General features: G+C 38.9%; 1 protein-coding gene across 1 annotated transcript in view; it reads left to right on the forward strand.

Annotated features, from left to right (window-relative positions):
* Positions 1–2,637, forward strand: part of LOC104280631 (NADPH oxidase 3-like) — a 39,448-nt gene extending 36,811 nt beyond the window's left edge. Inside the window, 2 exon segments of the mRNA XM_009878338.1 lie at positions 179–303; positions 2,511–2,637. Of these exon segments, the coding sequence (XP_009876640.1) occupies positions 179–303; positions 2,511–2,637 (252 nt within the window).
* The last annotated feature ends 12,943 nt before the right edge of the window (positions 2,638–15,580 follow it).

The raw sequence follows: 15,580 nt of genomic DNA on the forward strand, positions 1-15,580 counted from the left end.
CTAAAATGAAAAAATACACCATGTTGAGGCATCTGCTCCTGCCCCAAAGGCCACTCTTCTCTCCCCTCTCCTCTCCTCTCCTCTCCTCTCCTCTCCTCAGCAGCATTATTGCTTTCTCCTCTTACCTGGGGTATATGTTGTTGACTCTAAAATTACTGCCTTGCAAATTTCCCTTTAGGCTACTCACATAGCCCTGCATTATGATGACAAGATGGATGTAATTACTGGTTTGAGACAGAAGACCTGCTACGGAAGACCAAACTGGGACAATGAGTTCAAGCAACTAGCTGAAAACCATCCTAGGTAAGGCAGGTTGGCTCCTAACCTTGTTAGGTAACTCTTAGCACAAACAGTGGGAGAAGGGGAGGGCAAATAATTCTAAATGACCCTTTTAAAATAATTTAGTTTTTTTGCTTTGTGAAAAGAAGATTTATGCTTAATGAAGCTTTTAATGAAGAAATCTCGGAAAGAGAATGCCAATAAAATCTAATTTTTGGACAAGAAAATCTAATATTTAGAAGTATTTCAATATCCTGGCCTTTGTCCAGATATAATTGAAACACACAATCCAATTACTGTTCTGCACAAAGGACAAAGTAGCATTAATTTCCCTTGAAGATAGTTATTAAAGAGATAAACTGTGATTTTTTTCTTATGATGTCAAGGATATGTTTGTTCCCCTAACATATTTGGCTACTCTTGCAAGACTATGCTGTTCTGTTATTAGTTCATCTCTGCTGGCAAAGACCGCTTATTTGAAGTTAGTGGATTCGCTAGTGGTCTGAGAAAAGCTTCTTTGTTCCTGAAAGCCTTTGAAGCAAGAATTTGAAATATTTTGTGTTCAGCAGTAGAAAATTCCAGAATCTTTGTCACTCTTTATGATATCCAAACATTTACCTGCTAATGCAAAATAAAGGCTTGGACTTGAGAGACAGAGATACAAAAAGAAAAGGATGAAAACTTTTTTTTTAAAGATGAAAAAGGCCCAAGAGAAAGCTGCAAGGGAGGAGATCAAAGAGACTACAGTAAGCTACAAGAATACCATAAAATTGCAAAAATAACAGTAATAAAGAAACCACTTGATAGAGGTCAAAATAAATACAATCAGGAAATATGAAAGATTAAAAATAGAAAAAGGCCAAGAGTAGAAAATATGATTTTTGAAAGACCTTTTATAGGGATTCTACTGCATAAACAGAGCTTTTAAAGTTATAGTTTAAACATTACTTTTTGTTACTTTTATTAAGTACAACTGAGAAAAATCTGTTTTGCTGATGCTCAGGGAGGGAGATGGGCATTAATTTTCTATGCTGGATCTTGTGATAGTTCCTTAGAAAGCAAATGCTAAAGTGACAGAAAAAAATCAGCATTTGCTTCTGAACATAGATGCCCATGTTTATGGTCAACGGTGAACCTTTTATAGAAAATCTTGCAAGAAATAAGGATTCCTTTAGTGAAAAAAATACCTTATCTTTTCTTGGTCTGAGTTACAGAAGGTTCAAGGGGCAAAGAAACAAGACTTTTCTATTGTGTGATGGAACAACCAGCCTTCATGAACTCACTAAATTTTGTGTCCCTGCATCTAGGTCTAGGGAGTTTCCCTTGGCTGCAAAAGTGTCTTTTAGTGAATTAGCAGCAATACACCACTCCAGGTTAAACCAAGTGCAATTGAGAACCAGGGCAATATGGGCACTGCTTCTGGGGACTACGACTGGGGCACCAAAATCACATCTAGAGGCCCTCCTTCTACAGCAGCAAACTTCTTGAAATTCATGCTGTCACTTGCGTTGCATTTATGTAGCTTGAGCCTTTCCCATTAACGCAGCACATATGTATATCTGTGTCTACATACAGATGTTTTAAAGCAATATGTGCTGTGTACCTAGAAGCAAACCCTTTAAGGCACTTTACAGCAAGTAACCAGGTTTCCAGCTGCCTGTGACAGGACCTCCAGATGCTTGTGTGCTTATCAACATAATTGTTTGCTACATTGGTCATGTTCTTATAAGAACTACCTGTTTACAAATTTTATTATTAAAACACTCATTTAAAAAATGTCCATAGGGTGAAAAGTGTTAAAATGAGGGGGGAAAAAATAATAATAAAAGAGGAAAACTCAGAAGTAACTGAGAATTTTGTGTGTTTTTTAGAAGAGAATCAATTAACTCAGCTAGAGAAAAAGCACTGAAAATTTTCAGCCCAAGCAATGTATTTGCTGCTTTGATTAAAAAATGCTGTGAAGAATAAACACAAAGAACTACCATTTAAAATAGTTTGTGATCTCTAATATAGTAATCCAAATAAATAATGCAATAAAAAGTAATAAACACTAAAGTGCTAAAATAATTATACTGTAATACTTTGTGACAGTAACACAATTTCTTCTTTAAATGTATTTCTCAAAAAAAAATAAAAACATTTCTAAAGATGCCAAGCCAGAGGCAGTCCAAAGGTACAATTTATCCATTTACTCTGCTACTCTTATGTTTTTGTTGTTACTGCAATTCCAGCAACAGTATTGGAGTATTCTTCTGTGGACCCAAGACTCTCTCTAAGATCCTTCAAAAGACATGCAACTCATACTCATCAGTTGATCCAAGAGGAGTTCAGTTTCACTATAACAACGAAAGTTTCTAGGTTGTACTTTCTAACTATAGGTATTACCAATCTGCATGCTTTTTCTTCATTTTCTCCTGCCCTTTACTTGTTCTGCAGCACTCAGGTCACATTTAGGTGTTGTGAATTAAGTAGGTACATTGAGTTTTGCAGAAAAGTGCCATACTTACACCAAACTAAAGATTTGGATCCCATCCGTTTCCTTCAGAGAACTGAAAGGCTGATTCTCCATTGCTTACTTAATGATACTCTAAATCCCTCTACGTCTGTGTGAAAACAACTACAAACCACAAGCTTTTGAAGAAAAAGGCATGAGTAAAATGGACATTTAGAACTATACTTCAATGTTGTGTATGATGAAACTGCTACTGCAGGCGATACTCACATCCCTGCTGTTTAAATCATGCCCAGACATTAAAAGCATTTTCCTTTCTGGTGTTCTGATTTTGCACTGATTTCTAGCCTCCCACTGCACACATCCACATCACCCTCTCTGCTGTAGCAACACTGTTTATATACACACTGTTTTACCCTACCAAATTATTCACCACTTAAACCTGACATTTCCATAGCAATGGTGGGTGTGTATGCCATAAGCTAGTATGTTATGGAGACTCCAAAAATTTTCGCAGTCAGCAAATGGATCTTCTGAGACAGGCAACTGAAACTATGGAAAAAAAGTTTCAGGTGTATTTTAAATGTCATGCAGCTTCATGGGTACTTAAGAATGAGAATTAAAAGATACACCATTACAGATACATGACAGAGTGACTGAAGTGGGAAGGCACCCCTGGAGATCATCTGCCCTAAAGCCCTTGCTCAGAGCTGATTCTGTGAGTATAGGAGTGACATTTTACAGGAAGGATGGGGAGGGACTCTTTACAAGAGTGTCCACTGGTAGGACAAGGGGAAATAGGTTTAAGGTGAAGGAGAATAGATTTAGATTGGACCTTAGGAAGAAATTCTTCAGTACGAGGGCGGCAAGACTTTGGAATAAATTGCCCAGAGATGCTGTGGCTGGCCTCTCCCTGGAGGTGTTCAAGACCAAGTTGGATGGAGCCTTGAGTAGCCTGATCTAGTTGAGAGGCGTCCCTGCCCATGACAGGGAGGTTGGACTAGATGATCTCTAAGGTCCCTTCCAGCCTAGGCCATTCTGTGATTCTGTGATTTGCATTCTTCAAGTCCTCAGGAACCTCTTCCCATTGCCATGGCTCTTCAACAATAATGAAGAATGGCCAGCTCCCTCAGTACTCGTGGGTGCATCCCATTAGTTCCCATGGTCTTGTTTAAAAGCCTGCTAACCTGATCCTCCTTCACTCCCGATAAGTTTAAATTGCTTCGGATTTTCCCACTTGCCTCAGAAGCCTGGGATCTCTGAAGGTCAGTCTTACTGAGGAGAAAATGCACTGAGTACCTCTACCTTCTCCACGGCCTTGGGCACCAGGTTCCCCACCCCATTCAGCAGTGGGCCAACATTGTCCTAGTCTATCTTTTGCTATTCATGCACGCATAGCAGCCCTTCTTGCCCTTCACTTCTCTCACCAGATTTGATCTCCAATGCGCTTTTGTTTTCCGAACTCTATCCCTGCACACTCAGTGTCTCAATATTCCTCCTGTATCACCTGTCCCTTCTTCCTCCTCTTGTATACCTCCTTTTGTGCTTGAGTTTTGTCAGCAGGGATTTGTTCATCCATGCAGGCCTTCTATGTTTTTTGCTTGAGTTACTCTACAGCAGATCATTTTTAAACCTGAAGGTGACTCCTGAAAATCATTCCGTTCCCCTGGACTCGTCTCTAGGACCATATTGCATGGGATCCTTCCAAGCATGGAATTCTTTCTGTGTCCTCCCCACACCACGTATGTTAGTGTACAGGCACTATACAGAGGTATCTGGTCACGTGGGTTTTTCAGAAGGAGGGTTAGATCTTTCCTCTAGGTACTTGACTGTTTGTGTGGACACCCTGAGGATGGGCCCCATTCTGCTCTGCTTTGTTGATTGTGATGTCTCTCCTGTTCACATCATCCCACGGGCTTTGCTTGTCACCCCAGTCCACCGCTTCCTCACTTGGTTGTTGGTCATCCATTCCCTCCACATCATTCCTAATTTAAAGCTATTGTCACAGGCTGGCCAGCCTTTGCCCCCCTGCAGTGGACCCCATCACTTCCTAACAGCCTTCAATTCTCAGAGCGGGTTTCATGGTTTTAAAAGCCAGATCCCTGTTGTCAATACCAGCTGCACAACCAGTTCTTGACTTGCAGAAGCTATGCCCACCAAGTTTCCAACCATACAGAAAAGCCTTTTGTTTGGTTGGTTGATCTATAATCGCCGATGCGGGAGGAACTGTTTGCCTGCCATTTGGTCACGTGCTAAGCTGACAGCCTCAAGAATGGCCTATAAGTGTAAGATGTTCCCATACATACATCCCTGCTTAGCATTTTTAACAAAGTCTAATTCATATCTGCATTTCTTATTTTCAAATCTGCCTTGTGACTGATCCAGTCTTTGCTTACAGATCACAGACTATGTGACTCAGATTAGTTATCTTCTCTGCTTTACTCACATAGCACTGAGGTAGGTACAAGACTAAGTCATCTTTTCACCTCTGGAAACCTTCTCATGCAGCTGCTGGGAGTCTGGAAATACAATTGAGGCCAGCTGCAGAGCTGCTGGAAATGCTGTTAACAGATAACTGTGTTTCAGACAACTCATCCAGGGCCCATCCAGAGAGTGCTCCCTGGAGCCACATCTTGTAACGCACTAGGACTAATGTAAAGCTCTGTGTGCCATCTGTGCTTAACTGCTGATGCTTCCTCCAAGAGAGCCGTGTCTCCAGCTGGTTAGGTCAGTCAGCCTTGCAGCACCTTGCATATTGAAGCAATGAAAAAATGGCCTTCACACAACTCAGATCTTTCTTTACTCATCTTTTCATAGCTCTCACTGGTACTAGAGCTTCCATGGCCATAGGCACTATTCCCTAAAATGATCTTTCCCTCACAGCTTCATATTGGTCATCTTTGATGTCTACCATTGCCACCTTCCTAGACCTGATGTTATCTTCTTCACGCCTTCCTGTGCGACGTACTCTAGATGATCCTGCTTTGGCAGGAGGGTTGGACTAGATGATCTGTTGAGGTCCCTTCCAACCCCTGACATACTGTGATTCTGTGATTCAGCGATTCTTAGCTTTTTGACTGTAGCACTGTGGAATACAGGATAATTCCAGAATGAGGGAGAAACAAAACACAAAATATGGGAATGCTGTAACATTCATACAAGCTAGAAAAGTGAGAAAAATACTTCCCTATTCCCCAGCACAGAAAGTTAAAGAAAAACTACATTTTTGTTGGACTGAGGTGTAACAGAGTTCACTAGGATCACATAAAGCATTTACACAGCCACACAATAAAAATGGGAAATAGAAAACATCCTGAGTATGTCAGCACTCAAATAAGACAAATGACAACATTAGACAAGTATACTTATACACACACACAAAAATGCCCACTAGAGAGGACATAACTGTATAGACAAAACAAACAGAATAATAAAAATAATGTCGCAAAAGACTCCAATATTATTTTACATCTCTTCTATTAGCGGATACAGTATGTGTGAACTGAGATTGTTCTACAAGATACAGTTATATTATTATTAAGTTTAGGGCAATGCATCTTTGTTTTAAAATCATTGAAGTTTTTTTAAATGCCTGTATATGTGAAATGATTAATGCAGTGCATACTGTGTAGCAGTAGAGTGAGTGGAGAATTAGAGCCTCTGCCAGTTCACCTAGAGGCATTTATCTTTTTTTTTTTTTCCCTTGTGCCCGTGCTGAGCCTCGGGGTAAGCTGACACATTTTTTAATATAAATTAAGCTTCTTTTTTTATGTGTGTTGAAAATCTTGAAGGAAATGAGAAATGTGTGTAGGCACCAATACCAGCTGCCATTGCATGAAAGAAAGAGGTGACAATTTCCTGCAGATTCTGAATGATTGTTTTAATGGGGTTGGATCGGAGGTAACAAGCACAAAGATATTGTGCTGCCAGAAAAACAGGATCTGTTCTCCCCCTAGCCTCATGCAACAAGATGTAACATTTAGCTTCTGGCTCAACATGGCATCTCTTCACTGCTTTGATTTATTCCCAGTTTTGCAAATCACTGTGGTATGCTACAGGAGATGCATTTAGAGCCCTTGTTATAGTTCATTGAGTAGCACTGCTGTTATCACCACCAGAGGAGAATTTCACTTGTATCAGGACTGAGTGACCTAGAATAAAGGAAAAATAATAATAATAAAAAAAAAGAAGTGGGGAGGTTTGTTGGGCTAGGATGAAATTGCATTTAGGTTGAATGAAAATCCCTTTATTACAAATACAATTTAAATCAAAATGGGAACTAGGAAGATTTGGCTTCCTGCCTTGTTTTGAATAACATTGAGCATACAGCAGCTATGATAATGTGAGTGCATATGTAATGACTCTATTATTATGTTTATATATGGAAACATCATTCACTGTCAGGGAAAATGAAAGATATCTCATGGATTTGTCCATTCAGCTCCTACAGCAGGAAATGTTCAGCACCATGTAGGAAAATATTATTAAATAAAATATAGTCATAACAGCACAGACTCACCACATCCTGTGACAGAAAACTAATCATAGACAAGGATTGTAAATATACAGATTAATTACTTTGGCTCTTACAATAAAAAGAGTGGTATTATAATGATTGAAGTTGTGCTATGATAATTTAAGCTTATTCACTAGTAAGTGTAAATGGGAATATATGGGTTTATATGTACTGGATTTCCAACCTCTCTCACTCCTCCCAAGTTATGCATGTCATAGAAAATTTTAAGTAAGTTTGCACCTTAGTGTATATGGAAAGATTAAACAGAAAATGCCAGTCTTAACAGAGAGTCCATCACACAGTGCCAGTATCGTATCACCATTATACGGACTCTCCTGCTTCTTTCCTGCTTTTAGATATAATTAAAGGGTTAAGAGGAAATACTGTTAACTGCAAAAACATGGTAAACTTTTCAGAGGTTTGGTACTCTTGATTAGCAGGAGATTTTATAAGAACTGCCTTAAAAGCATGTCAGCTCCTCCAGAAAAGTAATAAACTAAATGACATGGTAGGTTTATAATCTCAGCAATTTCAGTGATTTTTAATTTTTTTTTGAGGGAATATCACCTGAATTTATTCAGGAACAGAGAAAAGAAAAATAAAATTGTGACACTGCTTCCACACAGCTTGCCCTTTGAATACCTAAACCTTGCATGAAACATGCATAGTCAGTCAAGTAATGAGGAATGCAGACCCATAAAGGTCAAAGCAGCATAGCGGGCATTGGTCTGGAAGATGCAGCACTGTGTGCAGCAAAGGCAGATTATCCCTAGGCCTTCATCTCTTTTCCTGACATTTCTCAGGCAATCAAATACCAGCCATGAAATCACCGTGGTGACCATTTAGAAGGTGGAGGACACTCTACTAAGGACTGGAAGGCCTAAACCTTCCTAATGCTGGAAACCAGCTGCCTGAGGCTTTCTCACCTCAGTCAGGTTACCTACTCTGCAGTAGCATCTCCAACTCCTTGTGTGTGACCACATAATTGTCTGAGAAATTCTGCATTTCTGTGGAATGAGGTGGCCCTTTCATTAGAGCTAAAGCCACAAAAAAAAAAATAATTTTCCAGGAATATCTATTTACGTGTCAATAAACATGTTCAAATGACAGTGGACTCGTGATTTACAGTTTTAAAATCTAACAAGTTAGGTCTATTTAACAGGAGTCTTCTTGACCTTCAGCAAATCATATCCTACAGTGAAAAAAATTCTCAATTACACAATGGTCTTAATATATGTGAACAAATGTGTTAGCTGACATGGAAACACACTTTTTCTCCTTATAAAAGCCAGAAAGGACAAAAAAGGCTTAAACTCTTTAAAAGATATATTAATATCCTTTCAGAATACATAGAAACAAACAAAAGTTGTCTAGCATAATGAACCACTCGAACTGGCATATTTCAAAGGCTATCTGCTTCAAATATTTGCAACTATTATTTCTAAATAATAATGACTTCTAACATGGTAAGACATTTGTATTCATTGAGGATAAAAGCCCTGAGCCTGCCAATACTTATACATGTGCTTTACTAACTTCAAACAATCTTTTTACTGTCCTAAAGGACTAAATATATTTTCCTTTGAAGCTCATGTGCAGAAGACTGATGTCAGGCCCAAGGTTGGGTCCTGAAGGCTGATCTGTATTATTCAGCTATTAAACTACTAGACTGTCTTGATTCTTGTCTGGAGACCATTTCTCTGGTACAGTAATTCTGAATATGAAAGACAATTTACAGTCATGCTCGCCTTAAGGTACACAGATAAGATTGCACTTCTGCACTTTAATAAAAGGCCTGGTTTTCAGTGGTATTACACCTTCTATTAAGTAAAAAATGTGGGCTTGGGGAGAGCTTTTTTCTTTTTTTTTTATTTTGGCCAAATGACAAACACACAGATCTGAACATTTTATTCTGCGAGTATACACAAATAAGCAGAAGAGATGGCAGATACAACCCTGGCCTCTGAGACAGAAGCCCTGGTCTCTAGCCTCCTGCTGACCATTCCCCAGCATCACTGCCTTGAACATTCCATCGCCTGTCCCACACAAAGGTCTGTACCCTTGCTTGAGACAGGGGTTCTTTGGACAAAAGGAACACCTTTCCTCCTGCTGCTGTCCAAGGCTGTAAAGACCTTCATAGAAATAATTACTGTCAAACACCTGAACTAAGTTGGGCTTTGTGAACAAAGAGAAGGAAGCACCCAAAAGCCCAAATTAACACACAGTAGTTGTGCTGTGCATGCACATAGGAAACTTGCAAAAATCTTCTCTGTTTTAGATCTCACAGAAGTTGATGTGCACAATTCCCTCATACTGTAACAAGCACAATGTATTTGTTCTGATGTTTCCAGGAATTGATCAAGGTTAAAAAAATGAAAGACAAACTTTGAATTCAAAAGGTCATAGGCACCTAATCAGCTTGCAACACATCACACTCATTAATTATACATTACTATACAATTACATTACATTTAGATAAAAATGTTTAGATTGAAGAATGCCCACCATTTTCTCATTAATATTAGTAAAATATCCATGCAATTTTCTGAGTTTGTGTGCTGCTAAGGAAATTCAGAGGGCTATGCAGAACGCATACCAATGCACAGTTAGCCATTTAAGATCACTCTTTTTTAGATTCCTTGCCATGCTGGCAAGGGAAAGATAGTTAAGAGGCACAGTTGGACAACTCTGAATGTAATATCAAATGTTTGAGGATGAAACAAACAAATATGTGCTGTGATACTGGTCAACACAGAACTTATTTCAAATATAAATTGTGTGGAGAACAGCTAGATTTGACTGAACTGGATCTTGTGTAATACAAACATGCTCAAGTACAATTTCTCTGACAGGAAAGTACATTTTATTATTTAATGGAAGCTGTGGTCACTACAGAGATGTATCTGTTGTAAGAGACATGAAGAATAATCAGAAACGCTGTCCACCCTATGTCTATTACAGCAAGTACATCATTCTTCTCTAACATCGTGCATTCATAAATGAGCCTGAAAACACTTTAAAAATGGTCTGAGGCTCAGAGGTGCTGAACTGAAAGAGCTTTTAGTGAAACCAAAAGAAACCATATCTGCTTGGCATTCTACAGAACCAGACCCTTGGAGTCCAGACAATGAAACTAACTGGAGTTTTGCCAAAACGAGGACAGTAGAAATTGGCTCAGTTAGTCAATGTCAGTGTAGAATGATATATTGCAAATATTAAACACTAAACTTGAAAGGAAAAATATTCATTCACTTCAAATTATCTGACTTGTTTATAATGCAAGAGCCAGTGCTTTACTACATGCTGTCTTATTGCTACACATGTAGAGAGTCATCGGTAATGAAGTCTGTAAGTGGGAAGACACCTTTTTGGGGATGGACACAATCATATCCATATATATGACATATACTATATTACTAATGTTACTACACCAGGCCCCAGTTCAGCAAAGAACTTGTGCTTACGCCTAGTTGAAATGATGTAAAATGGCTTTATTGTTTAAGAGAGGGATTAGACCCATGCTAGATGCTCAGTCTGTATCTTGAGAGCCTTGTTCCAGTGAGACACCAAATGCCTCCACAGGGAAGGTTTTGTAAATTAGAAGAGGCTTTTCTCACAGGGTTAATGAAGAAACTGGGAATCTCCTTGCCTTTGCTCTACGAATAAATCTTGTCTCATAAGGGTGTGAAGTTGGTTGTCCCCCTTTTCTCGGGAGCCAGGTAAGGCCAATCTCAATTCTTAGATTTGCACCCACCATAAATAACTGGTTATAGCATGTTTCCCCAAAGAAATAAGACATACAATTATGATGTGTGTCTACTTACTAGTTCCCTTTTCTGCCTCTGTACTCCACAGCAAATACTGATTAATTCCCCAATAGATTTGAACAAAGATACAAGGTAGATAATCCTATTCTAAACTCTTACATAGCCTGTATCACCAAAATAGGCCTGAATACTTCAAAAGCTTTAACAAGTGGGCAATGTCAAAGAGCAGTCACTCAAAAACTGTCTAAATAGAGGCAACTGAAAAGCTGCGCATCTGAGGGCACGGGAAGCACGCGAAACCCAGAACATACTGCTGGACCTTGGAAATTAGTGATGCTGAAGAAGAAACTGAGGCTTTACTAGAGAAACATCTCATCACGCGCACTCAGTAAAATAATGCCGCAAAAGAGGTAATTGTTCCATTGTGCATGGGAGGGTTGAGACTAATACTGGTATATTGCAAATTGTTCTGTTGTACATCTTCAGATGTTAAGAAATCAGGGTAGAGGAAAGAGCTGCAAACGTATTCAAGGACTTCAGAAAATACCTTGTAATTAAAGGGCTCAATCAGCTTAGCATATCAAAAATTAGATTAAGAGATGACTCTATAATAGCATACAAGTACCTTCATGTGGAGAAAATCTAGGCATTAGCAGGCTCTTTAATCTAGCATATTAAAGCATAACAAGAACCATTTCAAATAGGAAATAAGGCACTCACTTTTACCAGAGAAGGTGATTAGGTACTGGAAGGCCCCACTGGAAATGGTAAAACCTGTATCTCTTGCTGTCAGCCAGCCAAGCCTGGGTACAACTCTGGAAGATCCACACTAGCGAGACACAAGTTAAGCTAGTTTAGTGGAAGTTATTGTTACAACTCAGTAACTAGGTTCAAATTATTGGTTGCTGCTACTTAAGCATCAAGGGTAAAAGGTGCAGAGGTACCTCTGGGGTTCAAAATGCTTTGAATGTATGTTTCCTCATAATATCCTTGTCAGGTAGAAAATTTATTATTTCCACTTTTAGATAGAGAACTGAGACATAGAAATGTTAAGTGGTTTGCCTCAAGCTTTTAAAGAAGTGGCAGAACAAGGAATAAACCACAGACTTTCAGGATCAAGAATATTGCTTGAACTGCTACAGTAATATTCCTCTCCCATAAACTGTATTACGTATATTTGACATGGTCCTTAAAAATATCTGTAAGCTTTCTGAATGAACATAAAACTGAATTGAATTATTTTATTTTTAGTGGCAAAAGTTAATATTGCTATTAGGCAGCACAGTTTGAAAGGTAAGTATTTTGATTCCCAGGACCAGCATGATACATGCTTGCTCACTCTTAGAATTGTATGTATGAAGTAAAGTATTTACATGAAAAGCAGGTTCACTGGCATACGAGTGATTTCTGTGACAGAAGATTTAAAACAAAAAAATAATACGTATCGGAAAAGAAACATGATTTGCAATTTTTCTCGTAAGTGATAGCATCCAAATATTTGAGTACAGATTTTGATGCTGGACTCAAGCCTGTTCCTACTCTGAGCAAGGAGCACAGGAAAATGCTTGCTGCCTGACAAAGTAACAGGATCCAGCTAAACACCATGAAGCACAGCAATGCACTGTCAGGAAAGCCAAGATTTCATTTTCATGTGGGACAGATCAGAAAACTTTCAACTGTATTAAAGCTCCTCTTTAAATATTTCATGTAAAGAATATACAATAAGAAATAATAAAGCCAGGCAAATAAATAACACTCTGCTTCGGTTTCCTGAGATGCATTTTTCCCCTTTATGACCATTGGAAGCTACACTGCATTTGATTGCTTTCTGATTTCTGCCTCTGTGCTAATACTTTGGAAAATTACTAAAACTGCAAAGGTGGACACAGTTATTTCTTATGTCTATCCTCCATTAACAGTTTAAAATAAATTCTAGGAGAACCAGAAATGAAGTCTTCATCCCGACCCTTTATCACCTCTGTTCTTGGCTCCATAGTAATCCAGACTTATAGTGTTTGGTTATTGCCCTGCTTAAAGATACATTAAAGCTGTGTCAGCAATAATACTATTTATAAGAGTAAATTCGTTCCTTCTCATTCTGTTCACTAATATGTTCTATTAAATTAATGCCAGAGGAGGAAAAATTTAATTCACTTCATCTCCTGCAGAAGTAATCAGAAAACATTTATGAATGTTTGCAGTTGTGATGGGAGGAATAGAACAGAAGGCATTTTATTATGCTACTTTTATCCTACTTTTTTTGACTGGTGTTAACCAATGTACAAAAATCTAGCACTCATTGGAAAAAACAGATCTATGAATTTTCAAAATTCTGTGTCAATAAACTAAATCTGAGGGGAGAAAAAGTACTTCATGCCTTAGTGTGTAAGTTCAACTCCAGTAGCTGCCAATGCCACAAAGCATTGGGACATACTGTTAAGCAAAAGAATGAAAACTACTCTAAAAGACAATATCAATCTAGAAATTCAGTCACTGAGAGCTTGCTTCATGAACTGAAGCTAATTAATGCTCTCATGTAGGGTTGAACCCAAACCACCAGAATGATAGCAGCTCCACAGCTGAATTACTTTTTTAGTATGCTACCACTTAATACTCCACCCAATCACTTTAAAAAGGATGGAGCACACGATTAAATTGTGCTATGGCAAGGGAAAAAATGAACAATTAAAGTGAAAATCTCTTAAAAATCAAAGATGACCTAAGATATTTAAATACAGAATGACTTTATGTTGCAAAAAAGCTTTCTGCAAAAAAACATATTCTAATTATCTGCATGGAGCTACTACTTACACATAGCTCTGTTTGGAAGCTCTAGAATAGCCACCTTTGTCAGCTCAGTCTTACATAGCTGCTTAGTGAAGGAGTTGAATAGCCTAGTATCAAAGCACAACGACAACGCTGACAGTCTGAACTATGCATTATTTTTAAACCAGAATAATTTCTCCATGTAGATGTGTGGAAGAATGTGAAAATAAAAAAACAAGGGTAGATTGAGCAGATCTCTTTACTTCTAGGAGTCGGAAACAGCACAGATCATTCTTACAAAGGGTATGAATCTGGAATATTTGCAAGTTACCTTCACATTTTGCAAAAGCACTTTAACTTGGGACATTGTCCATGACAGTGCTTTCAAGCCCTCTCAGTTTATTTGCATTCCTAGCTGCTCTTGTTTGGATACATTGCTTTCTGAAATAGAAAAGAATGACATTTCCATGTGTGTTTAGGCTCGGGGAGGATGATCAGATGTATATGGCTATAAAACCACATCTGCTAATGTCTCTAAACGATGCTACAGCTGCTGAAAATCATAACATTTACTTGTCTAGGTTATCAACTAAATCAAAATTGTATTTACAACTGGATTTTTCATCAAATACAGGGGATTATCAAACGTAACATTTCAAAAGGAATTGAGTTAGGAGACTAAATCTCATTGACTTTCAATACAATGCAGGCATCTATGTGACACAAATATATGACATACATAGATCAGTATTTTCAATATGAGTCCATGTTAAAGGTATGAGGCCTTTCACTGCATTGGGAAACAGCACACTGTAATTGGGAAGAAGCCAAGGGAAAGGGAGGGCCAGAGGAAGCATAACAGGGGGCACAAGCATTTCTAGAGACCATTGTTCACTGCAGCATCATTTTTCCCTCAACCAGGAATAGCTGAAGGCTTCTTAATGCTGCCCTGAAGGAGAGTTAGTGTCTTCTTCTGCGTGGTGCTTAGATTTATTGTGATTTATGCAAACTAAGCCTATTTGTAAGATTCAACCAAACATGGCTTTGGCAATCCTTTGTCATAGTCAGAAGATCATGAAGCTCAGTCCCATAGTGGACCAAATATGGACAATGTGGCCATGGTAGGTGGCAGAATGGGGGGCAGGGCAGCAGGAGCTGCAGGAGGCTGCAAAGCACGTGGAGGCCCAGCAGCATCTCTTTTTCTAGCTATTGGAATGAGCTCAGATAAGTCACATGAGGCAGTGGCAAACAAGGAAAGGGAATGCTAATACGGTAGCAGCTCCTTCACAGGTAAGTTTCAGAGTGATCTGTGAGGCCCATAAATGCCCCAGGTGTGTATAGGCTGTCTTTGTGTGACTGGCATGGTGCGTGGCACAGGGCATAGAGCTGCCATCCCTGACTGTAGCCATGTGAGTGAAGATGTCCACTGTTGGTGAGTTAGACAGGAAATGTTCTTTTCAAACTCACAGCCAGGACATCACTGCAGCTCAAGACTTTACGCAGCTCACCCAGAAGCGTGTTCCCCTGTTGAATCACTGATTTTGCGATAGCTTTCTATCTGGCACCATACAAAGAAAAGTTTTGCTTCCAGCGATGTCTCTAGCTCTGAGGAAATGATATAACATGCAGAAAACTGATAGGAATTTTCACTTGGGTTTTAGACAACCAAAAGAGCCAAAAGCCTGAGGTCTTGAGCTTTTAAATTTGTCAACTCCTCCCGAAGTTCTAGGCTGCTTCCCCTTGTGAGTTGAGTGCAGTTTTTTCTGTCCACATACACCAGGAATCACTGTAGATAACAGA

This window comes from Apaloderma vittatum, unplaced genomic scaffold, assembly GCF_000703405.1.
Source record: "Apaloderma vittatum isolate BGI_N311 unplaced genomic scaffold, ASM70340v1 scaffold1211, whole genome shotgun sequence".
NCBI classification, from domain to species: domain Eukaryota; kingdom Metazoa; phylum Chordata; class Aves; order Trogoniformes; family Trogonidae; genus Apaloderma; species Apaloderma vittatum.